The sequence below is a fragment of the Orcinus orca genome, chromosome 10 (genome assembly GCF_937001465.1).
Source record: "Orcinus orca chromosome 10, mOrcOrc1.1, whole genome shotgun sequence".
NCBI classification, from domain to species: domain Eukaryota; kingdom Metazoa; phylum Chordata; class Mammalia; order Artiodactyla; family Delphinidae; genus Orcinus; species Orcinus orca.
Window position 1 is genome coordinate 4,627,540 of NC_064568.1, and position 25,776 is coordinate 4,653,315.

Consider the following 25,776-nt stretch of genomic DNA (forward strand, 5'->3'; position numbering starts at 1 on the left):
GTCTCTTGCAAACTTGGTATTACTGTTTTTCTGGTACCCCATACCCCCGCGCAAGCAAGCACACACACACACACACACACACACACACACACACACACACACACACACACACACACACACACACACACACACACACACACACACACACACACACACACACACACACACACACACACACACACACACACACACACACACACACACACACACACACACACACACACCACGCACACACGCACGTTCACACACTCTTTTCAGCACCCGCTTCCGGCCCCGCGACCATGGACTATTTTTCTGAAGAGTACGAGGCTGTGTTCCGGTCTCTGCTCCGTAAGTTCACCCTAAGCTCCCGGGAATCAACGCCAGCTCCAGGAAGCCCTCAACCCCCGGGTGGACGGGTGCAAGTGGGGTGAGGACTACGACAGGGACGGATATCTCATTGTGTCGTCCTCTCTCTGGGTGCGGGGTTGCCAGGGAGTCGGGGGCAGGTCGTGCATGTTTCTCAGATTTCCTTGCCCGGGCTGGAGGAGCAGGCCGAGTTGCTTTGGCTTGGAACCAGCGGCCCAATCCATTGGCCCGGGAAAGGTGTCCAGGCCCTCTGGCTGGCCCTACTTCTTCGCTAGACGTTAGTGTGTTCAGTATGGGAGAAGAGGCATGGAGAAGACCAGCAGTCTTCAAAATTTTGGTGATAGCCTGCTGTCTTTGACAAGCGCTGCAACTTCAGAGGTGAAAGCCAGATAAATGGATACTTACAGAAGAAGGGATGAATACTGGGTCCAGGGGTGACACCCAGGAGTAAGAGGTCTGCTGAGTGCAGAGGATGGGGAGGAATGATTCCAAGGTCCTGGAGAGCTCTTTACACTGGAGCTTCAATTAAGGATACAAGGAGTTATCCAAGCCAAAAGGGGGAGGAAAGGTATTCCAGACCAAGGGAACGGCATGCACAGAGGCCCAGAGACATGAGGTCTTCAGAAAACTGCTGGTAGTTTGACTGTTGCTGGAGATGAGAGGCAAGAGGGGTCAGAAGGGACAGATCAGGAGAGATCTTGTGAGCCAGGAGATGGGGAAGCCACTGAGAATGACAGGATTGGATTGGGAGCATCAGCAAATGCAGAGTCTGACTTGGCAAACTCACAATGTTGGGAGTGGGGCGATCTGGGACTGTCCCAAATTCCCAGGCCAAAGACACTGGGAGGTGAGGGAAAGGTGCCAGGCTAGAGGGGGCTGATTGGATGGGGAACTTGGAAAGAGTTCAGTCTTGGTTGAGTTGGAGATCCTTGTAGGCCGTACAAGTTGAGATGCTTTAGGAGCAACTGTATGTAGAAAGTTGGAGCTAATTCCAAGTCATAAATATGAGTATGGGTGTCCTCTGCATATGCAGGGCCACAGAAATGAGAGTGGAGGAGAGTGTTTGGGGGAAAAAAAAAAGAGTGCCCAAGTGTAAGCCTGGAGGCTATCTACATTTTAGGAGTGGGTAGGAAAAGAGAGGCCAAGAACAAGTGGCCAGAGAGGTAGGATGGAACTTAGGGAGAGATTTGTATCAGAAGCCAAGAGAAAAGGAGAGAATTTCAAGGAAGTAGTGAATTGTCTCCAGACACCTGAAGGGCTGTCCCAGAAAACAGGGAACAAATGTGTTTTCTGGGGCATCAGTGGGAGAGGACTAGGACCAAGGGTCGTAGAAATTCCAGGGAAACAAATTCTGGGTCAATATAAAGAAGTCTTTTCTAGCAGTTAGAATTAGGCACTCACAGTGTTAAGTAGAGAACACCCTGTCACTGGAGGTATACAAACAGGCAAAGTCCGCAGGGGCGTTGTAGAAAGAGTTCCCTGACCTGGGCAGGCAATGGGACTAGTTGGCCGCTGAGAGCTTGCCTCATTAATCGCTGGGGAATATTTTCACACAGGCTCTACCCACACCACATGGTGACCTCTTTTATTCGAAGAGCCCGCCTCCCTTTTCTATCAACGGACAGAGGACCCCAAAGACTACTAGAATGCAAGCTTGGTGGGCCTGCAGCCTTCACTCTGGAAGGGAAGGAGCGTAGGGGGAGGTTAGGGAGGAAACAGGAACCGAGTCCCAGCAAGGTAGCTTTGCAGGCCATCGTGAAAGAGCGTCGTTTACTCTAAGAGCAGGAGAAGCCATTTCAGTGAAGCCATTGCAGGGTTTCAGAGGGGGAAGGGATGCCTCTGGCTAAAGGCAGATCATGGATTTGGGGTCTAGGGGGGGCACAAGTGGAAGAGGCGAGACCAGTGAGGAGCATGTTTTGAATGCGTTCCCACGGTCTGCAGAGTACAGTTTAAACCCCTGAACCTGGTGCTGCAGATCACTCCAACTGTATTTTCTTCCATTAACCTCCTCCTTCACACACAATGTGCTTCCAATTCGTGAAACAGTTTAGTAACCCTGAAGTCCCTAAACCCCACCCTGATTGATCCCCATGCTGGCCCCTCTATCCCTTGAAACCCAACTCATTCTGAAAGCACACTCAACGTCCCCTACTGCACGATGACCTCCCAGATCCCTCGGTCAGCGTCTCTCCCCTGACTGAAACCACCTTGTAACCCCTCTGGTTACCCCACCTTGTTCTGTGCCAGCACACTGCCTGTTGGGCACCCAGCCAGTACCAAGCACTGGGTAACTTTCAGTAAATGCTGGTTTGATGAATGACTAAATTTTCAGTCGTACCAAACATCTTGTCCTCAAAGAAATGATAAATGGGTTGTTGAGAAGTACTTACTTCTGTCCACATTGATGTATACATACTTTAATTATTTTCTGACTATGAAAGGAATACATGGGCATTGTAAAGGGACTTAACAAATGTACTGACTGTTCACTTTGTGCCAGGCTGGGTACTGGGGACGCACAGGAAGTAAGACACAGTTCCCGCCATTGGGAAACTCACAGGCTGTTGGGAAAGAAAAGTATCTTCATCCAGAAAAATATGGTAAATGCTATGAGGGGGCTAAACATAGGGGCTATGGGGACCAAGAGGGGGACGAGGGAGAGCCTGGGGTGCTTCAGGCGACCGTAATGCCTGAGCTGAGCCTCAAAGGCTAAGTAGGGAATAATCAAGTGAACAAGGGAGAGACAGAAGCGTGTTTCAAAGACAGGAAAGAGCACGGTTTTGGGGGGGGGGGCAGGAGGAGGGAACTACGGAACCACAGTCAGCTTAGTTTGAGTACAAATACAAGGTGAGGCAGAAGGAATGAGAGAAGGAGCTGGAGAAATTAGAGGGGTTGGCAGGGGTGGGTGGGACAGGTGGGGCTAAGTTAAGGAGATTGAACTTTATTCTAGAGGCAGCTGGGAGCAATAGAAGGGTTTTAAGCAGGAGAGTTTGGGTTTTAGAAGGAAAATGATGGTGACAATATTTTTAATAATAATGCTTTATCCCTTCTGAATTTCAGAACATTCCCACACGTGTTATTCATTTGATCTTCATAATAGCTTCGGGAGGTTGCTACAGGAGAGTTTATATCATTTTAGGCATAAAAGAATTGAGACTCAGCAGGATTAGGTGACAGCCTGGGGTAATATCAAGTAATGGCTAAGAGTTGAGCTCTGGGGCCAAACCAAAGTTCATGTCCCAGCTCTGCTACTAATCAGCTGTGTGACCTTGGGCCTCTCTGGGGTCGGTGTCCTTACCTGTAAAAATGGGTGTAAATCATGATGCCAACCTGTTACGTCTGTCCACTTGCCATTCACTCACTCACCAAATATCTACTGAGCTCCCACTATATGTTGGCACCGTGGAGGTGCTGGGACTCCAGCAGGGAACAAGAGAGATGAGATCTCGGTTCACGGTGTATTGGAAAAACATAAACCAAATAATTGCACCAGGGGTTTCAAATGCAACTGTCTGCCTGAACCAAGCCCTTACTGAATGAAATGAGCTGCGTGTGAGACGATAGGGAATGATGAGGCCTATGGCAAGCTGCAGAGCGCATGCCCCAGCCTAACGCAGTGCAAACTGGAAAAGTTTAAGCAAACAAGTATGTCAAGCAAAACAGGACCCTAAGCCTCGTTCAGTATGAGGGCTGCCAGTTTGCAACCCTTGATTTACATACTTATGATAAGTGGTCTGAAGGAAAAGTACAGAGATAACAGGAGGATACAACGCAGCCTGAAGCTGGAGAGTGAACATTTGGTCTGACACGTGGAGAATGAGGAGGAGCGAGGAGGCGATGGATGGGGGAGGGAGCATTCCTGGCAGGGGGAGCAGCGTGTGCGGAACCCTTAGGCAGGATGGGACTTGGATCATTCAGGGAACAGAGAGAACGCCAAGACATCAGGACAGGGTAAGGAAAGACAGGCAAGTGATGAGGCAGGAAAGGTTGGCGGAGGAGGGTTATGGGACTTTATTTTGAGGACTATGAAAAGTCATGGAAGTATTTCAAAATGGGAGGGTAAGTATATAAAAAAATAATAGTAACAGTGCACTTATTATGAACAAACTGGACTGATTCTAAACATCTCCACCACTCAATAAGGTAGGTACCATCATTATCCCCATTTTACAGATGAAAAAATTGAGACCCTGCAAGGATAAGTGATCATGCCCCCAGTAAGCGGCAGGGCCGGAACTCAGACCGGAGCGTTCTGGCTGCAAAGCCTCTGTGCTTTACGGCACTAGGCTGCCTCAGTTGATCAGACCAGATCAGAATGGCATTTTTGAAAGATCATTCTGGTTGCCAAGGGGTACTGGGGGCGGGGGGAGTGGGGTGGAGTAAGATTAGAATCTAAGAAGTTTCATGAGAACGCATATAAATCTCTTAGCATAGTGCCTGCCGTTGGGATTGCCCAGTCACGTTAGATGTAATTATTTTCATCATCATAGCGAGGCAACAATAACGCCAGGCCTGGAACCCAGGTGCCCTGATGCCCAGCCTGGTGCTGAAGCATTTCTCCTTCCTGACTCCTTTGGTCCTCTTCCTGAAAGGAACTCACCTTCTAACCCTCTTCCAGGGTTGCGCCAGTCTGAGTACTTGGTTGACGATGGACGTGCCAGCAAGGAGCTCGTGTTCAACCCTGACGCGGTCATCGCCCACTGCTTCAAGCAGTTCAAGCAGGAGGACTTCCACCTGCCTCAGAGCCGCCGGAGGATCATCTTCTTGCCTCGAAAGGAGGCTCTGATGCCCGTCAATCCCACCCCCCACCCCCAGGCTCCCCCCGAGCCCACCCCCAGCTCCAAAGCCCTGGAAGTTGGGGACATCCAAGAACAGCCAGAGGACCCAAGGGCCTGGCTGACCCAGAGGCTGAGGGTTCAGCAGGACCTGGAGTCATTTGGCAGCATAGAGAGGTGGCTGCGGAACAAGTCCAGACTCACGCCTTCGGAGGCCAAGGTCCTACACGAGAGCCAGAAGGAGCACGAGGCCCGGCTGATGGGCCAGCTGGCCACTCCCAGAGACACCGAGGTGAGCAGCCCCATTTGCCAGATGCAGACACTTCGGGTGTTAGGGGCATGCTGTCATTTCACTCCCTTGAATTAAGCAGGATGGGGATCTTTTACCCCCACCCCCACCCACCATCCCCCTCCCAGTCCCAGGGGAGCAAACAGAAGTCCTAAAAAGGTGTATTTGTTATCTATTGCTGCATAACAAATACCCCCAAGGTGACTTAGAGCAACAGATGTTCATTATGTCACTGCTTCTGAGAATGAGGAAGCTGGGAGGAGCTTAGCTGGATGGCACTGGCTCAAGCTCTCATCTCAAGATGCTGGCCTGGGCCACAGACACCTGAAGGCTTGACTGGGCAGGATGACCCGCTTCCAAGCTGGCTGCTGGCAGGAGGCCTCAGTTCCTGGCCACATGGGCCTCTCCCAGGGCTGCTCGAGTGTCCTAAGCACATGGCAGCCGGCTTCCCCCAGAGCAAATGTCCAAGAGAGCAAGGAGGAGGCTGCAATGCCTTTTATAACCTCATCTCAGGAGGTCTCAGTTTCAGAAGTTTCACGCCATCACTTCCACCACGGTCTGTTTGTCAGGAGCAAGTCACTAAATACTGCCCACATTCGAGGGGAAGGGGATTGAGCTCCACCTTAGAAGGGAGGAGAGTTGAAGAATTTGTGACTATATCTTAAAACCACCCTGGGAGGAATCATCCCTGGCATTCATCTGTGGGGCATTTTGAATACTCACTGTTCATTCATTGGTTCATTCATTTGTTGAGGGACTATATGTGCCAGCAGGTGCTCACAGGGCTACTGTGAGGATCACAGCTGGGAGGTTGGAAGAAAATTTTTTATAAATTTGTATATGTATTTATATATATTATACATATAAGTCCCTTTTATAAATATGAAAATAGAAGCTCAGTGAGGCCATACATTGTCCAAACCCATAGGGATGGTAAATGGCAGTCAGTAACCAAAGCCCTCATCTTCCAACTCTTTGCAACACAGACACTGTATGGGACATCTCCTTACAATACAGACACTTGAAATTTCTCCCAGTTCAGGTAAAGCTGGCATAAGAGGTTAGGTAACTTGGGTTTAAACCCAGCTCTGCTCCTTCCTAGCTGTATGATCTGGGCCTTAGTTTCCTCAGCTGTTCAGTGGGGATAACCATTGTGCCTGCTTCCTAGGGCCACTGTGACATCTAAATGGACTCATTTATATATGGTGCCTGAGACAGTGCTGAGCGTATCGTGAGCACTCAATAAATGTTTGCCATTTTTATTATTATTGCAGACTTACTGATGTCATCTGGGTTGGCCCCCAAACTTCAGAGTCAGTCCTTGGTGTAATCATAGTCAAAAGCCAACTTTCATGGGTCCAGCACACGCTTTCCTGCCAGCAGCACAGCATCTAGGTATAAGCACAGGTCTTGGGTTAGAAACCCAGCTCCACCGCTTACCTGCTGTGTGAGCCCGGGGAGGTCACTTCACCTCTCAGCCTGTTTCTTCATTTGTAAAAAAAAGGGAAACTAATACCTAATACCGAATTAACAGCATTGTTTTCTTCATTCAGCAAACCATCACTGCCTACCTGCAGAGGGCTGGGGGCTTTGTTGAGTACAAGGATAGGAGGTGGAGTATGTAGCTAAATAAGACATGGTCGTGCTCTCAAGATGTTCCCATGCTAGCGGCAGAGGTGGACAGAGCAGATTAAGGACTCTACAGTTTGCCACAGGCCATGAATAGACTCTAATACCCTGAGGGGCTATAAGCTAGGGAACAGCAAGGCCCTTTGTAAACTGTCAAGTGCTGCACCAAAGTAAAGGAATATTATTCCTAAGTACAGTCTCCCTCGGCATCTGTCGGGGGGGACCCCACAGATACCAACATCAGAAGATGCCCAAATCCCGTATATAAAGGGGCAGAGTATTTGTATATAATCCCCAAGCATCCTCCCATATAAGGAGGATAAATCATATCTAGATTACTTAGAATACCTAATATAACGTAAATGCCATATAAATACAATGTAAATTTTATGTAAATAGTTGACAGCCAACAGCCATGACAAATTCAAGTTTTGCTTTTTGGAACCTTCTGGAATTTTGGGGGGGAATATTTTCTATCTGTGGTTGGTTAAATCCGTGGATGTGGAGCCCGTGGACCCGGAGGGCTAACTGCATTCCCGTTCACCTGGAAATGGAGGAGTAGGATTTGGACAGGAAGAGAAAGAAGGAGAGGTGTTCCAGGCAGGAGGCCCAGAAGGGGCAGAGGCTGGGAGGTGAGGGCAGCGGCAGTAGGAAGCTCCGGGCTGGGGCATGAATGTGCACCGAGAGCCCAGTGCAATTACAATACTGACTGGTCTGACAGGAGAGATGTGGATAAGAAGAAAGTTTTACTTCTCATATTGTCCAAGCCTCTTGTTTCTCATGGGAAATTGGAGGCCCAGAGAAGCCAGATCCCCCAGGCGTCCCGTGGCAGGACGCACCTGCCGGAATCCAGCGCTCCTTGCCCTCCCCCTTGCTGTCTGTTCAGGGTGGCTCAGACTCTCTCTCTCCCACTTCTAACTCTGGGGATCTAGCTCCTTCGGCCTGTCTCCCCCAAACTCTCCCCTCTACCCCACTCTCTTGCCTTTTTCAGAAGAAAAGCCCGCGACCCCTCCACCGGCAGGTGCCCCCGCTACCACTGCCCAAACCCTCTGCCCTGTCGGCCTTGTACTCTTACCTGTGCAGCCACAAGATCAAGATCCAGGAGATATTTCACAAGGTGGAGCAGGGCAAGAACCAGAGGATCTCCAGGGAGGAGTTCATCACGGCTCTGAAGGCGGTAAGCGCCTCCCCCGCCCCCGAGGCTGGCCTGACTGGGGGATGGAGGGCGCCCATGCACCACCCTCCCCCCGCTGCCCCCTCCCCAGATCCTGCTCCGACTATCAGCCGTATTACTTATAAAGCCGCACTGGTATATGTGGCTTAACCTGAGGCCCCATCAGACCCCTAAAGCCACCCTGCACCGACCTGACCTTGAAAGGCCCTAGCTGAGTGGGAAGTCTGCGGAGTCAGCCCCATAACCCGCCAGCTGCTTGGGGAATCACCCCAGAACTGAGCACAGAGAGAGCTGGGCCTTCAGTCCTGCCTCTAGAACCTTCTAGAACTTCTGGAACCATCATTGGCATATGACTCACCCGGGGTCTTGTTAAAATACAGCCTCTCTCTCAGCTTCCATCTTGTTAAAATGCAGCTTCTTGTTAAAACGCAGTGGAAGCGCGGAGTCCTCACCACTGGACCGCCAGGGAAGTCCCCCCAAGATGCTGCATTCTAACAAGCTCCCAGCGATGCCTGTGGTACAGGTCCACGGACCACACTTTCACAGGTTATTCAAAAATTCAAATTAGTTGTAAATAAATAAAAATCCAGTTCCTCAGTCACAGCAGCTACAGTTGGAGTGCTCAATAGTCACATGTGGTGAGTGGTTCCTCCACTGGATCCCTCAGACATAGAACATTCCCGTCATCCATTCTATCGGTCTAGCAGAGGTTTGCTAACTATGGCCCAGGAGTCAAATCCAGCCAGTCTCTTGTTTTTGTAAATAAAGGTTTTTTTCCTGTAAATAAAGTTTTATTGGAACACAGCTACACCCATTATTCTACATATCGACATGGCTGCTTTCATGCTAGGAGGACAGAGTTGAGTAGTGGTGACAGAGATCACGTGGCTCCCAGAGCCTAAAAATATTTACTATCTGGCCCTTTCCAGAAAAAGTTTGCCGACTCCTGGTCTGGGTGAATTAAGCTTTTATATATTTTGAATACAAGATACCTTTTAAAAAAACTTTAGGAAGGGGAATGCTACATCTTTTATGGTCTTAAATTATCACCAGTTTTCCCACTATCATTTTATGACATGTAATTATCGAAACAACATTTCAAAGCATTTAAAACAACAAAAAATGAAGAGTTGTTAATCAATGTAACCAAAAAGATAAAACATTAAGTCCTTTAGCACCAGGTAAGTTCTGATCTTCTTTAAGTAAAGCTCAGTGAATAATATCTACAGTCTAAAGAAGCTGACGAAGTTGTATTTCCTTTCAAACTTTTCTTCTTGAATATTCGATATTGCTGGCAAGCATTTTACTTCTCTGAAGTTGCTCACCATCCTTAAAGGAGTAATGTGTATCAGATTTCCGATTCTTTTTTACTTCAGTTCAGGGAGGCTTATGTGTCCCTCATGGACAGGCATGACAGACGTGAAATCCTTCTTCCAGCCCAGCACAGGAAGGCTGTCATTGAGATTGGAATGGAGTGGGGAGGGAGGCCAGAGGAAGAAGTAACAGACTCTGCAAAGATGACGATATGTCTGGACTGGGTTTTGAAGGAGGGATAGGAGTTTTTCAGGCAGGAAGTGGGAAATGTCTGAGTAAAGGCAGAGGGTGAGAACGTGTAGGGTGTGTTCAGGGCCCCGGGAAGGGCTCTGAGCTCCTGGGCAGAGACCTTGGGTGTGAGCTGGGAGTGGCTGAGGATGAAACTAGACGGGGAGGTGAGGCCAGGCTGGCTGTCCTGGCAGGACGTTTGGAGCCTGCCCGCCCGCCTTGGGGCTTCTCTTCTCTCCTCAGGTTGGAGTCCCTCTGAAAAGCCAGGAGGTGGAGGACATCGTGATGTATCTCAGCTCTCTGGGAAAGCACAAGAGCATCACCGTGGATAACCTGGCCAGCACCTGCGAGCAGTGGTCTTCGGCTCAGCAGAAAAGCACCCTGGCAACTGCAACAGAGTGTACATATCCACCTCCACCCCCGTGTCTCCACTTCCGCATCCTGGGAGCCAGTGTGATGGAGGCAGCCTTGGCTCACTTGAGTGTGTTCTCCACCTCTGGCTTACTATAGGTGGGCCAAGCCTCCCTCTGGTATTTCCAGGCCCAGAGATCAACCGCAGGGTAGATATTCTCTTGAGTGCCCAGCTCCCGGGTCCATTCAAAGATGAATGAGGCCCAACCCTATCCTTAAAGGAGGATTCTCAAAGGGTGGTTTTAGCCCATCAAAGCCCACCTGATAGGCTGAGACTGACCCAAACGGCAAGCCTTTCCACTTGTATGTGGGTCCAAGGCCTTCCCACTATTAATCTACATATTATTGATAAAAAGTTAACTAGAATTCAGAAACTAGAATTAGTACATGTTTAGAGTTTACTGGAAAACCTACTTTGGTATTCTACTATCAGGGATATTAGCAGGGCTGCTGTGAACAGTTGTATAGGTTGTGCACAGCTCAAGTTCCATTTGCCAAGCTGTGTGCTTGTGAAGCCACATCTATCCAGAGGAAGCACAGAGGCAAGTTAGAAATGAACCAGCCGTAGCTCTGCCTATGAATTTACAACACAGGGTACATCATGTTTTTTGTTTGTTTGCTTTTTTATTGTTAGTGCCACTATTGTAAAAAAAATTTTTTTGAACTATAGATAAAATTAAAGCCCTCCCTTGACTACTACCCACCATTCCAGAGTCCTCCTCAAATATAAACACCTCTCTCTTCTTCTAAATGAAACAGATCTTGCTTTATCCCCACCCTCAGGTTGGCAGGAATTTAATTTCAGACACGTTTGTGAGGGTGGACGTGGGGGGACCTCCTCGCCCTCCCTGAGGTCATGTAAAAGCCCTGGGAGGGCAGCAGAGGGGTTTCCTTACGGAGGTGAAGATTTGGGCGGGGTCTCTGGAGTTCAAGGTTACACGGAGCTGGGTGCTCAGCGTCCTCACGGGTAGGTTCTTTTAGAGACGCCTCCCTTAGCGCATCCCCTCCTCAGTCCCACAGGGTAGCGAGATTTCTGACCTCAGGTCTCAACAAGCCTCCAGGCCGAGACACCGTCACCCCAGGCACAGTCTCTGTCCCTCTCAGAACCCCAGGGAACCTGAGTGCCCCCATTGTAATGAGATCCTGTACCCTTTGTGTCTGGTGCATCCTTGAGGTCTCCTCGAGTTGGGTGGGCTTTCCCACCCACGCTCTTTTTGCCTTGTCATTATGCATTACCAAAGCTTATCATTATCCCCGTAGTTGGCTGCAAGTTATTTGCTGAATGATCAGAGTGCCCCAGACACAAACGTGCTGGTACACGTTTGCAGCAAAGGTATTTGGGACCTATTATTCCCTAAGAGCCAAGAGCAGGTATCTGCTTGGCCAGTGCTATCTCAGTGTCCTCACTGAGTTCCTTTTCCCTGGAGAGCAGCAGTGGGTAAGGTAAGCGGACTTGGGTATCTCTTGCTTTGCTTAAAGGGGCAGTAGCATCAAGAGTCTGGACGCCTGGCTTACAAGGGAGAAGGCGGTGGCTTTGGGGCACCCCCTGTGGGCTGCAGAGCTTTACCCTCATTTACCCACAGCATTAGGGCATTTTCTCCTTCCAGTCCCGGGAGGTCAGGGCTACTATTCATGCTTTGCAAGGAGGAAGCTGAAGCTTGGAGAGGCTGAACACCTGTCCACAGTCTCAAAACTAAAAGGTGGCAGGGCCAGGATTTCATTTCTTCCCGGGACAGTGGAGGCCTGGAAACAGGATGCTAGAGGATGAGAATGGCAACAGGAGGGCTTGTGGCCACGGTGCAGGTGACGGAGGAGGTGGCCACACTGGAAACGGAAGAAGGGACACCTTCAAGGTGCACCTCAGATGGCACTGACCGGACACGTGGGCACCTGCTTGGTGACACTGGTTAACTGCTTGGTGGATTCCATGGCTGGGCACCCTCTCAGTTCCTCCTTCCTGTCTCTTCCCTCTGCTCCTAGACTATAGATCTGCCAAGGACAGTGGTTCCCCACAGAGTCCATCCAAGAAGCAGCAGGAGAATTTAGCCCCAGAGCCTCTCAAGATGGACCTGCTGACCGTGCCCGTGGTCGACACCGACATGGAGGCCCAGCCTATGACCCTGGAGGAGATGGACGATGTGGGCAAGCGGTACCGCGAGAAGAAGCGGCAGAGCAAGGTGCCCCCGCCAACAGGGGAGGGATGGGGCTTGGAGACTGGGCAGGCCTGGGTTCAAATCCACTGCCCCTGCATCACCTTCTGGCCGGGGGAGCTCTTAGTAGGGGGCTTCCTTACCTCCCTGTTGCCTCTTCTGTATGTAAGAATGGCACTTACCTCACAAGGTTTCTGTGAAGATAAAACGAGATGATGCTTCTGAAAGTATCCCCTTCGTCCAACTCTTTAATTATGACTTCTCATCCTGAGCCCAGGGCTGCATCTTCATCACAGCTGGAATCCAGGAACCTGGCCTGGGGCCTGGCGCTGAGTAGACACTCCAGAAACAATGTGACGAGTGAAGGAAGGGAATAACTGATTACCTGAGTTAATTCATCCAATAAATATTTATCGAGAGCCTGTGAGGTGTCAGGCACCGTTCTAGGTGCTGCCTAGAACAAAACAGCCCCAGGCCCCAGGAAGCTGAGAGTCTAGTCAGGGAGGCAGACAATACTAATATAATACTATCTATCAATAAATATTTTCTACTATATACTTTTTTTGTTTCTTTTTGGTTGCTTGGGGTCTTCCTTGCTGCGCGTGGGTTTTCTCTAGTTGCGGCGAGCGGGGGCTACTCTTCGTTGCGGTGTGTGGGCTTCTCATTGCGGTGGCTTCTCTTGTTGCGGAGCACGGGCTCTAGGTGCACGGGCTTCAGTAGTTGTGGTGCACGCGGCATGTGGGATCTTTCCGGACCAGGGCTCGAACCCACATCCCCTGAATTGGCAGGTGGATTCTTAACCACTGAGCCACCAGGGAAGTCCCTCTACTATATACTTTTTATAGTATAAATATGTATGTATATATATACATATATAAAATAAAATGTCAGGTATTGGTAAGTGTTATATTGACTAAGATCTGATTAAGTTGCATGATGAGAAAACCCAGAATGTTAGAGCAAGGATCAGCAAACTTTCCCTGTAAAGGCCCAGATAATAAACATTTTAGGCTTTGCAGACCATGTGGTCTCTGTCACAACAACTCGGCTCTGCCATTGTAGCATGGAAGCAGCCATAGACAACAGCTAAACAGATGAGTATGGCTGTGTGCCAATAAAACTTTATTTATAAAAGCAAGTGATAGGCCAGATTTGACCTATAAGCTATACTTTGCTGATTCTGATTTTATTGTATTTATTTATTTTTGAACAAAAACAAGGAAAATTTTGTTAATAGTTGACTACATCAGAGCAGTGATTCAAGTAGACGTCAGAAACTACTTTGGTTTAATTAGAACAAGAGATTTCTATTTTAAAATGCATTCTCGGGGGACTTCCCTGGTGGTCCAGTAGTGAATCCACCTTCCAATGCAGGGGATGTGGGTTTGATCCCTGGTCAGGGAACTAAGATCCCACATGCCACGGGGCAACTAAGCCCGCACGCCACAACTACTGAGCTCACGCGCCTCAGCTAGACAGCCTGCGTGCCGCAAACTACAGAGCCCACGTGCCCTGGAGCCCATGTGCCACAACTAGATAGAGAAAACCCACATGCCGCAACTAGAGAGAAGCCCGCGCACTGCAACGAAAGATCCCGCATGCCCCAGTGAAGATTCCACGTGCCGCAACTAAGACCTGATGCAGCCAAAAAAATAAGAAAAAAAAAACCTTAAAAAAATTAAATAAATAAAAAATTCATTCTCGGACTTCCCTGGCGGCCCAGTGGTTAAGACTCCACGCTCCCAATGCAGGGGGCACGGGTTCGATCCCTGGTTGGGGAACTAAGATCCCACATGCCTCATGGCACGGCCAAAAAAAAAATGCATTCTCATACTCACAATAGCTATTTAATCATTTCTTCATAATACATACTAAGGTAAGCAATGACCTCCATTAACAGCTGATTCTGATTTTAGAAGCTTTAAAAAGATAGACTTTTTCTTTCCTTACAAAGAAATAAGGCCAAAAGTGGCTGTACGCTCCCCAGGCCTCTTCTATACCTTCAATACCTTGCTCTGTCAATACCTATATCTTCAATACCTTGCTCTGTCATCCTTAACACGTGGCTTCCACTTCAAAGTCACATGTGGCTGCACCTAATTTAAATTCCCACACAGCCAGACAGTCGAATGTAATGTTTCAACAGGACACCTCTAGGGCCTAGTGTATGTATGATACAGTTGTGTGTGCGCTTCCGTGTAAGGGGCTGTGCACACAGAACCGCACACGCTGACCATTCAGATGCTCTTCCGGGGATCACCTGGACGACGTGTGATTTTTCCTCCCAAGCCAGACTTCAGAACCTGCATTCTTTGCTGTTGCCCCTCACGGGGGCCTGGGGGGGGAGGTATATGAGGTTCTACATCTGCCTTGGGCCAGGAGGTGAGGAGGGGTGAGTGCCAGCCTCTGCTCTCTCCACAGCTCACCATCCCCTCCATCCAGTACACGGAGCACAGCGGGAACAAGCACTTTGATGAGCACTGCCTCCCGTCCACCATCCACGGGGAGATGGAGGCGCTGATCAACAGGTCACGCACGAGCACCTTTCTGGTCTACCTGCAGTGCTGGAAGCTCTGCAAATCCTACAGCCTCCCGCTGACCGAGGACGTCCTCATGAGAGGTAAGGGCCTCGGGGCTGGTCCTCCGGAAGGTGCCAAGGGGGCCCACAGCCAGGGCGAGGATGGCGTCCACCTGAGGTCTGTCCTTCTCCAGCTGACACACATCAAAGCACGCCGCTGCGGCCTGTGGTGGGGACATTGCGGGGCCGGGCGGTGGGGGTGGGAGATGTTGGTGGTGGAGGGAGGAACAGCCCCGCCTGGTTCGCTCTTAGATGGGATTTTATAGCCCTGCAGGGCTGCAGGCTTCACAGGCCTGGAGATCTGGGTTCCCCAGTCTAGAGCAGGAAGCGCCAGGCCAGGAGTTCCAGGTGAGGGAGCCAGAGGTTGGGCACAAAGAAAGGATCCCGATTTCAGAGAGGGAGTCTGGCTGGAAGTGGTAACTGCTGTGATGCACTGGGTGCTCCAAACCACTTGTCTAGGCCAGGCCTGTTTCCTGGTGCTTCTACCACACGGAGGGAAGAAGGCACCGGGAGACAGGTTCTGCTGAGGCCCTTTGCTCTCTGCTCAGACCAAGGCCTCCACCCTGAGATTTCCTACTGGTTCTGCCCTCTGCGTGGGGGAAGGATTGTGTTTTCGCACACGCAAGCAGAGCTGAACCCTCCACATCTCTGGGTGTGTGCTTCTGAGACATGGGACAGGGGAGTGTCCCCATAAGCCCCTGCTGACCATGTAGCAATGCCGGCATCCCACATTTATGAGTTTATTTATTTAATGGGCAGGTCACTGTCTGTGCTTTAAAAACACGGAGTGAGCTGCACTTGAGGGCAGAGGTTTTCCCATAGGAACTCTGCAGGAAGGAGCTGTGGCCATACTGGGCATGTGGCTTTCTCAAAAAAGGGGGCCCCCAGAGAGTAGTGTGACTTACCTGAGAACAAGAGTTAACAGTCACAATTGATTGTTTCCATCTTTTCCCCCAGATGGAGGGAAACACGTGCTAAATGTACAGGGCCCTGGGTCTTATATTAGTTTGCTAGAACTGCCATAACAGAATACCACAGACCGGGGGCTTAAACAGCAGAAATGTATTTTCTCACAGTTCTGGAGGCTAGAAGTCCAAGATCAAGGTGCCAGCAGGGTTGGTTTCCTCTGAGGTCTCTCTCCTTAGCCTGCCGATGGCCACCCTCTGGCTGTCTCTTCACATGGTGTTTTCCGTGTACACATGAACCCCAGCTGTCTCTCTGTGTGTCCAGATTTCCTCTTCTAAGGATACCAGTCAGATTGGATTCAGACCCATCCTAACGGCCTCATTTTAGCTTAATCACCTCTTGAAAGGCCCTATTTCCAAATACAAATTCTGAGATTCTGGGAGTTAGGGCTTCAGTATATGAATTTGGGAGGACACAAGTCAGCCCATAACAGGTCTATACAAGGGGAAGTGGCCAAGGGCCTTCAGGAACACAGGCCAACCAGCCTAAACGGTCATTGTCTGCTGCACACGCTGCCCACCCCTTGCTTGGGCGGTCACTTGCTGCCCGCCTGGGTGGGGAGGGCAGAGACAGTAGGAGACCCCACTGCTCTGGACACCAACTTTTCACCACATCATCGTTCCTTCCTCCTCCCCTGGGGAGCCTTGTCTACCTGGATCATTTACATTCCCTGGTCTTGGCTAGCGGTGGAGCTGCAGCTGTGTCTTCTAAAATACCAGCATGCTTGCCAGGTACCCGAAGGCTCCTGTGGGCTAGGTCTTTTCCCCGGATGTGCCCCTTGGTCTGTCCCCACCAGAGGCTTGAGCCTCTACTGATTCTCTCCACCACTGGCTTTTGCTGGCTCCTGGGTCCGCACACAGGTGAGCTTCACCTGTCTGCAGGATCCCACCACCCATGGGCACATGGGAGCATCTGTGGGTGGGCTTCCTTTTGCTTCTGATTGGTCTAGATGGAAGAGACACTGGTCCATCTCTGACCACTGCCCTGGCCACTATCTGTTGGCTGTCCTTATGACAGAGGCATGATCTGCTGTGGCCCAAGAAGTACAAACACAGGGATTTCCAGGTCTGTGTTCAAGGCTAGAGCTTGTGTTCAAGGTCTCAAGCTTATGGGCCGGAACTCCAGAACATCGAGGCATTTCCTGTCCCTAATGAATATAGCTTTATTATTTTTCTCCCCCTGATTTTATAGATAATCCATGCTCACTTATATTTTTTGAAAACATAAAAATAAAAATCCCCCCAGCGTGAGTTGACCAGCAATAATATTTTAGTGACTGTCCTTTCACAAGGACAGTCTTTCTTTACTATTTACACAAAATTATTTATGTAAATCATTTTTAAAGTCGTGTGTGTGTGTGTGTGTGTGTGTATATATATATATATATATATATATATATTTTTTTTTTTTTTTGCCGTATGCAGGCCTCTCACTGTTGTGGCCTCTCCCGTCGCGGAGCACAGGCTCTGGACGCACAGTCTCAGCGGCCATGGCTCACGAGCCCAGCTGCTGCACGGCACGTGGGATCTTCCCAGACTGGGGCACGAACCTGTGTCCCCTGCATCGGCAGGCAGACTCTCAACCACTGAGACACCAAGGAAGCCCCTATATATATATATATATTTTTTTTTTTAATGTAGTTTTCAAAAATCATTTAAACCTTTAAAAAATGTTGACATGGCACGTCTCCTCCTTCCCTCCCTTCCCTTCTCAGCTCCGCAATCCCTGCCCTCCCCGCCCCAATAACCAGCATTAATAACCTGGAGAATAACCCTCCATCACTGTGTCCAGAACATGAGATGTTTGTGTGTCACCATCTTAGGACAAGCCCTGCTCAGCAGCTGCAGGAGGGCGGAGCCCCAGCCCAGTGCTTCTTACGTTCTTTACGAGGAGAAAACTGCCAGCGACTGGGTCTAAGTTAATCTAGTGAAGTCTTGGGTGAGCCCTCCCGTCCTCCTCCTGGACTTCTGACCAGGACGCCCCTGCAGAGTGGGGTGTAGGGCAGCGCTCCGTCCTAACTACCCCCAGGCCTCGGGGCCACTGCTGCCCTAGCTGTGAACAGGCACCCTCACCTGTGGTCCTGTGAGCGGTACCGCGCCAGCCGCGCCTCCCGACAGCGTGCTGCGGTGATGCACACACCACCGTAGGGGAGGCTGGGAGAGGGCCTGGGGGACGCTCTGCGCTACTGTTTGCAACGTGCTGTGAATCTACAGTGATTTAACAATAAAAATTTTTTTAATGTATATAAGAAAAATCTTTTCAAGCAAAAATGTGAATTTGTTAAAACAAATAGACAAACCCCCCGCTCTGCCCCAAAGGCTCGGTATGGGGAGGGGTCTTGGGCTGACAGGCCGTATTTCTCTTGCTGCTCACAGCCCTGCTGTACCCGGGGGACAAGATCATTTTCCAGAAGGACGAGGTGCGTCCAATCCGGCAACCGGGAGGCTACTACTCGGACCTGAAGATCTTCAGTCCGAACCAGGCCCTGCTCCGATCCCAGGGCGTTTCCAAACCTGTGGCTCAGAAGCCTGACAAGCTGAGTGTCGGCCCCCTCCTCCCCTGCCTGTGCTCCTGTCCCACTGCTGCCCCTTTGCTGGGGGGCTGGGGGTCACGTTGTGCCAGTGTCTGTGTCCTAACCTGGCATGTCCAACCCAACTGATCACCATGGACTGGCCACGTGTCCCCGGGCACGTGTCTCTGCAGCCGCCTTGCCTCGTTCCCACACAGCCACCCTCCTGACCACATCCTATGTGACCCCAAGCTCTCTGGAAAAGGTTAAAAAGAGGGACTTCTTAGAGAAATGGGGGAGGACCCTTCACAAATTATGGGCTGGGTGTCAGGGCCCCTGCAAAGGACAGTGATGGCAGCCCCTTCTCTGTCCTGCCTTCTCTGGCAAAAGGTGGGCTTGCAGCCCCCCAGGAGGAGAACAGAACTCTGCACTGGGGCCTCCCCCTGACCCTCAGATCCCAAGTCCTCTCTAAGAAAATGTCCTCCTTTGTCAGGAGGTTGACCCGAGGGCAGGCTATGAACGAGCATCAGTGGTGACTGCAGACTGGAGAACGGCAGCATCCCTGCAGAGTGCGGGAGGAGGGGGCAGCTGACCAGATACCATGAGGGGGGGAGGGGCCCAAGACGGAACCACACCGTAGGTCACTGCCAGCTGCCTGCTAGGGTAGTCTGGCCAGAACAGCGGGGGTGGGATGTAGCAGAGCCGAGTGGAAATCCAACAGGCCAGCGGTTAAATGGACAAGCTACCTTACTCACCGAGCCTCAGTATGTTCATCTGTAAAATGGGCACAACAGCTATACCACACACAGTGAGGACCAATGAGAAATGCAAGTAAGCTTCTTAGCAGTTAGCACTCGAGCACTGATTGTTTTTGTTGTTTTAGCCTGCCCCGTCATGGCGTTCTCCAGTGCAGGAGTGGGCTAGGTCTGCAGGTGGGGCTGTCCACAGCCCTGGTTGGGAAGAGCTGAGCATGAGCAGGGCAGGTGGTGGCCTAGAGAGTCCTTTCTGATCCCCTAGTGACTGCCTTCCAGCCCCTGAGTGGCTGCCACCAGTTCCTGAGCCATGAACCTAGGGAACCTGAGAAAGTGACTTTTGTCCTGCTTAGGTGGGCCACGGTTATAAAGGATAGATGTCCCCCGGGGCAGGGGTGGACTGGTTTCATTGGCTTCTTTGAATGCATTGTGAAAGATGCTGGAGCCAGACGCAGGCTTGCTGGGAAAGTGTGCTGCAGTGATTAGTGATGTCTGCTGGGAAAGTGTGCTGCGGTGATTAGTGATGTCTGCCAGGCCTGAGGTTTGGGGCCTTAGCTTTCACCACCCTTGTCCTCAAGGCTGGATTCAGCTCTGGAAGGCAAGTGGGAGTCAGGGGCCCCAAAAGGACTCAGATTACCGAGCATGTCTCATAACCATCTGGGAGGTGTCTGTGCTGGGAAATGAGAAACCCGAGGCTCCACAAGGGGAGTGACTTGCCCCAAGTCACCCAGCCAGCCAGGCCTTGAGCCCAGGGCTGTCATCCTGTCTGCCTGACCAATAGGGGCCCAGAGGTCTAGACACCCCAGCGCACTGTGTGTTCCACTGGAGCATGGGGGACAGAGTCAGGGCCCCACCCAGGTAGAAGAAGTTCTCCTTTCAGAGCTCTGGTCTGGACTCAGAAGTGGACCCCCTGTCACACTGACCTACTCCCCAAAGCCCCACTGACCTGGATTTCCTGTCTCCTGAAAAGGTACCTCTCTCTCTCTTCTCCACTAGGAACATGCTGAAGAAAGTCAAGAAAGTCAGCTTTAAGAAGTTTGAGGAATTCACCAGGTCCGTAGTGATCATCTAACTCTGGGAGGGGGGCGGGTAGGAGGAAGGTGCCCAGGACTCGCATGTTGCAGGGTACACGGCAGCACTGCACCTGGGACTCAGTGCCCAGGAGCTGAGGGGCATAAAATGACACTTAGGAGTGCTAGGCAGACACTGCTCTCCAGATGTTAGCTCACGTAAATCCTCTCAACAACCCTATGAAGTTACTCTTAGCATTCCCATTTTGCAAAAGAGGAAACTGAGGTACAGGAAGTTTGACTATCTTGCTCAAAGTCACATCTCTATTAAGTGGTGGAGCAGGGATTCGGACCCAGCTGTGCTGGCTCCAGAGGCTGCATTCCGAACAGCACATTAAAATGCCTCTGCAGAGCAGACAGTGTGCACTTAAGAGTTTGGGTTTAGAGGCAGCAGACTGGCACTCAAGCCTGTGCCCTGCCACTTGCTGGCTTGTGTGGTCTTGGAGAAATAACTCGGCCTCCGGGTCCTCGCTGGTGAGGCAGATGGGACAATAGAGCCCACCGCACAGCACTGTCGGGAGGGCTGAGTACTAGAGTGCTTAGCACGGTGCTGCACCTCCACTCTGCTCACAGCGGGTGGGCTCCGCTGGGAAGCAGCCCCAGCCGCCACCTGTCTCCATGACAACCATCCCAGTGTCTTCTCCTTCTCCAGGAAGCTGAAGGCGAAGAGGCCCAGTGGTCCGCAGCTAACCCATCCCAATTTCTTCTGGCCGGGTCACCTCCTGGACAAGCTGAAGCTCTACCTGCCCACTGTGACCGTGGACCGGAGCCTGGCGCTCTTCAGTTGTGTCCAACACCGGTCCCAGGCCTACTCAGCCACCTACCATCCCGACCACTGGTGGCCCATTAAAGACATGAACTACATGACCTATGCCTATTACGATGCCCCCAAGATCTACCACATCAACTGGACTGGCCCAAGTGTCACCAAACCTAGCCATCCTGGGCCGGGGGCCAGTATAGCTAGCAGCCCAGAGCCGTAGACACAGGGATGGTATCAAAGAACCAAACAGAAGTTGTTTCAGTGGGAAGGCCCGGGCCAGCTCTCTCCAAACTCAAAGTGTGCAGTGTGTCAGAGAGTGGATGTGTCCAGGGAAAGATGTGGGTTTTGAGCATTTCCCTCTCCTGACCTCTGTCCTTTTGAAATAAACCATGTTGGAGTTTTTCTCATGTCACCTGTGATACAGCTGATGTGATTTCCTGCTCAGGAGCTGTGGCCAGAGGGATGTTGGCAAAGCTGGGGTCCTGAGCCTGGGAAAAAAACACACATTGCCTGGGGTTTTGACGGGGATGCCTGCATGGCACCTCCAGCCTCTCATCCTGGATCTCAGGGCCCACCAGGAAGCAGCAGGCAATGTGGGTACCCCTGTGCCCTTCTCTTGAAATAAGTGTCCCTCATCCCCCAAAGAATGAGCCATTTGGGTCACTACTTCCAAAACTCTTGGGCCTTTCACAAGTGCAAGCACACTGGTTCGTGAGCCCTTCCCCTGATTCGCCCACCTGACCCCCACATCAAGACATTTTCCTTCACAACACGCACCCTGTGGGCTGCTGTTAGCACAGTGCCTCTGTGCTCAGCCACCCAGTTGACTTCCACAGCCCACAGGGCAAGCAGGATTCGTGAGGTGTGGTGCAGTCGCGTGAGGTGTGGTGCAGTCTCAACCCTACGGCGTGCCAGCTGTGTGATCTTGGACAAGACATTCGCTTCACATTTTACATTTCATGTCTCTGGCTCTCCTCAAACTCCCCTTCACAGTCAAAATCTCACGAAGGAGTTGTCAACACTTGCTCCCTTCCCTTCTCACCCATTACGAAGTCAACAACACCATCCACTTCAGCTTCTGTATCCATCTGGCCCTGAAACTACTCTACCACAGATCACTGATGGATGACATGACATCCCTGTCGTGTTCGGGCTCTGTTTTGTTTTTTTTTTTTCCTCTCTTGAAATTTGATTTTCACGATAACCTTCAAAATAAAAGCTAGGGCTTCCCTGGTGGCGCAGTGGTTGAGAGTCCGCCTGCCGATGCAGGGGACACGGGTTTGTGCCCCGGTCCGGGAGGATCCCACGTGCCGTGGAGCGGCTGGGCCCGTGAGCCATGGCCGCTGAGCCTGCGCGTCCGGAGTCTGTGCTCCGCAACAGGAGAGGCCACAGCAGTGAGAGGCCCGCGTACCGCAAAAAACAATAAAAATAAAAGCTAAAATAAAACAAAGAACAATTAAAAATGAGGCAGTCTAGCCTAATGGTTAGAAGTGTGGATTTTTTTTTTTTTTGGCGTCAAATCTCCATACTTCACTCTCTACATATGTAAAATGGGAAAACTAATAGAACTACCTCATGGAACTGTGCGAGGCCCACTGAACGAGAGCTGTTACAGTCTCATTGCTGTTTACTCTCTAAATTCACGTGAGAGAATTATTAAAATGTCGCTGTTTTGTTCCCTCCTGGCCACTAAGAGGCGCACTTCGGAAGAAGAAACGCGGGAGGCAGTATTCTAAAAGCTGGATTATCCTCCGGAGGGGCGGCTTCAATTCCTGGCGGAAGTGGATGCCTCCTCACCAGGTCTTAAGAGCTCAAAAAAAATTCCAAATTTTTACGTAGTCCCAACGGCAGGCATGAAAATTTTAGCGCTACTCCTAGATATTAACATCTAGGAAAACACAAGTATCCTCGAATTTTTTCACTATTATTTCTCTGGCGTGTCTATAGTATCTTTGAAGGACCAGAAGCCGAAAGTGCTCTCCTTTTCCCTGCCAGGACCCAAAGGTGACGTCCCATCAGCCTCGCGCGTTACCTTCCCCTCTTTTCCTCAGCGGTGCCTACGGAGGTGGCCGCCATCTCGTACTCGGTGAGTGTTAATCGTTGGCCATCCTCGTCTCTGCGGTCTCCATCTGGCCCCATCGCTCCCTGCCAAAGAGGCCCGTCCTTCCGAGCACTCGTCTGGGTGGGCATGGCTCTTGTCGGTTGGCTGGACCACCTACAGGCACAGAGCGAAGCGGCCTGGAGGGTGATGGAGCTTCGCTTCCCAGGGCCGCTTGCTCTCCTACGGGGGCCGCCTGGGGTCAGAGCTGCGGACAGCTTGTTGGAGTCCTGGGGGCGCAGGGCGCCGGTTGGGGCTAGACTAAGGGGGCTCCTGGGGGCCGTGGCAAGACTGAGGGGGTTCCGGCCTTACGGCCCTGGGACACCTCGCTCAGCGATGTCTGCCCACGTGTATTCTTCTATGTCCGCTGCTCCACGCTCCCTCCTTTTAAGTTTTTGGCTCTGGGGTTGCCTCTGCGGCGGAACTGCCAAAAAAACAAAAAAAAATCGAGCTGCGAGTCGAATAATTCAATTGACCGAAATTCTGGTAGCGGGTCAGGATCTCTGGGAACGTGAAGCCACATCCTGGTCTTCGAGGAAATCATTGGGGGTCGGGGGAAGTTCATTTATTGGACAGATTTATTAAGTAACTGCTGTGTGCTCAACAAAGAAATTGGTGGCCGTGAAGAGAACAAAAAGGGTGCTGCGGTATAAAAGATAAGGTAGCCGAAAAGGGCATCTTGAGGAACGTAACTTTTTAAAGCTGGTATTCGGATGATGGTCAGGTGGAACAGAACGTTCCAAGGCTTGGAGGCATTTTAGAAGCACATGACGGTTTTGTGTATCTTTTGAGGGTGTCATAGAGCAGCAGCACCCTAGGGGAATTACAGGTTTCTCTTTACTGCACATCTCTTGTGGTCCGCGCACTGCAGGTGTTCAGTGTGCAATATCTCCATTTAAAAGGTGAGAAAACTGAGATTCAGGTTCGTGAAGATTGCCCAAAGCCTGCAATTGGGCCATCTCAGGGCCGGGACACTTTGTAGAATGGGATTTGCTGCCCCTTTGCAAAATTTCCCTTTGTGGTTAATTTGTTTTCGGTTAGCTGTCGGCATTCTTTCTTGGTTTTGACTGGGCAAGGTGACCCCTGACCTCCCAGGACCGCGTCTGGAGAATGGCTAGTATTCTGCCAGCTTCGGAGTCGGGAGGGAAAGCAAGCCTGGCAGAGGTACCCATTCCATTCCCAGTTTGCTCCGTAGCTGGTGATTGGAAGATACTCTGCAACAGGCCCCAGGCAGGGTGGGAAAGCCTCCTTCCAAGACTCATCTTTGACATGGTCTCTTGCCTCTTTCTTGAAGGCATCATGGCTGCCCTCAGACCCCTCGTGAAGCCCAAGATCGTCAAAAAGAGGACCAAGAAGTTCATCCGGCACCAGTCAGACCGATATGTCAAAATTAAGGTGTGTGGCCCAGGACGGAAGTGTGTGTTGGGGTGAAGAAAGGGGTTCCTAAACAGGCTGTTGGGTTTCTCACATCCCCAACTCAGATGACCTTTGGTAGGTGAACTGGTCTGTGGCTGGTGGTAGAGTTCTCTAGAATCCCAGGTGTCTCTGCCTTATTGGCACTCAGTCTCTTGATGTGTAAATTGAAATTTAAATGGCAAGGGACACTTGCCTGTTTTGAGGTGTCTAGAGGCTTATATTTGTTATATTTCAGGTGGCCTTATGACAATATGGGAGATAGATTACGCTTATTTCATAGACGAGAAAACTTAGGTGTTGATTGCGATGTTAAAAGCCATGCTTTTCACCTTACTTTATACATGGTCTCCTCGCATCCCATGGGTATGTAGTCTGCTTTTCCTTTGCTTGGAAGGAGTGTGAGTTTGGATCTGTATTCCTGCCGGTGAGATGCAGGAGCTCCTATTTTTTTCCACCAGAAAAAATGTAGTGAAATCCTGTTCCCTGAAGACAACTACTGTTCGGCACGTTTCCTTTTCATCTGGTCCCTTTTTTCTCCGAAAGGAAGAGTTGGCGTCTTCACAGACACTAACCATGTGTTTTCTTTCAGCGGAACTGGCGGAAACCCAGAGGCATTGACAACAGGGTGCGCAGGAGATTCAAGGGCCAGATCTTGATGCCCAACATCGGTTACGGGAGCAACAAGAAAACAAAGCACATGCTGCCCAGCGGCTTCCGGAAGTTCCTGGTCCACAACGTCAAGGAGCTTGAAGTGCTGCTGATGTGCAACAAGTGAGCTGGGCCCCACATCTGGGCTCAGGTGTCAGAAGCCTGCGTGTGGGAGCAGTTTGGGCAGGGACTCTGGACCTTCCGGAACGCATCTGGAGGAGCGCTGTGTCCTCGGGAGCTTGGGTGATGCTTGTTGGGGACTGCAGAGTGCTTGCTTTGCTGGAGAGATGTGGGTTGGGAGCTGTCCTGGAAAGTGTAGAGACCAGGACCAGAAGAGAGTAAAAGTGGCTTTGCTTGAGCTTGACAGCGCGGCTCCTGCCGTAGCCTCTGGCAGTCATTTTCAGAACATTACTTATGCCGGGGATGGGGGGGATGAAATGTAGCCTCAGATCTAAGGGACGCTTTACACTGTGGCCACAGGTATCTTCAGAAGGCTATAGGAGTAGAGGAATTGCTGCCTCATTTTGGGCTGTGATCTGAAGTGGACAAATGGGGGGAAGGCTGCAGGCAGAGAGGACAGCTTACACAGAGTTGTAGGGGTGCAAGAGGGTATGGAGGTTCACAGCATTATTTTAGCGTTTTGAGAAATTTAGACAGT

The 25,776-nt window shown here is 50.8% G+C and overlaps 2 protein-coding genes and 1 non-coding gene across 7 annotated transcripts in view; all 3 read left to right on the forward strand.

The window, feature by feature from the left end:
• On the forward strand, window positions 1-23,041 carry EFCAB12 (EF-hand calcium binding domain 12). Of its 5 annotated transcripts, XM_033414081.2 has the most exons (11): window positions 9-330; window positions 2,849-2,948; window positions 3,409-4,491; window positions 4,967-5,415; window positions 8,033-8,218; window positions 10,001-10,157; window positions 12,149-12,345; window positions 14,740-14,938; window positions 18,238-18,397; window positions 20,120-20,176; window positions 20,846-21,368. In XM_033414081.2, the coding sequence occupies exons 4-11, from the start codon at window positions 5,134-5,136 to the stop codon at window positions 21,174-21,176; spliced, it is 1,569 nt and encodes a 522-aa protein (XP_033269972.1). In that variant the 5' UTR covers window positions 9-330; window positions 2,849-2,948; window positions 3,409-4,491; window positions 4,967-5,133; the 3' UTR covers window positions 21,177-21,368. The 5 variants fall into 5 exon arrangements, 3 of the variants coding, with proteins under 3 accessions (XP_033269970.1, XP_033269972.1, XP_049572054.1); XM_033414079.2 differs by lacking the exons at window positions 2,849-2,948; window positions 3,409-4,491 and having other exon boundaries at window positions 7-330; XM_049716097.1 differs by lacking the exons at window positions 9-330; window positions 2,849-2,948; window positions 3,409-4,491 and adding an exon at window positions 343-409.
• The window catches only part of RPL32 (ribosomal protein L32), a 4,742-nt gene continuing 1,925 nt past the window's right edge, over window positions 22,960-25,776 (forward strand). The window contains exons 1-3 of the mRNA XM_004284300.4: window positions 22,960-23,042; window positions 24,349-24,449; window positions 25,060-25,241. Of these exons, the coding sequence (XP_004284348.1) occupies window positions 24,354-24,449; window positions 25,060-25,241 (278 nt within the window). The 5' untranslated portion in view covers window positions 22,960-23,042; window positions 24,349-24,353. The remainder of the gene's footprint in view (window positions 23,043-24,348; window positions 24,450-25,059; window positions 25,242-25,776) is intronic.
• Window positions 24,140-24,279, forward strand: LOC117198305 (small nucleolar RNA SNORA7). Its single transcript, XR_004479399.1, has one exon. It is a non-coding gene; the product is annotated as a small nucleolar RNA SNORA7 (small nucleolar RNA).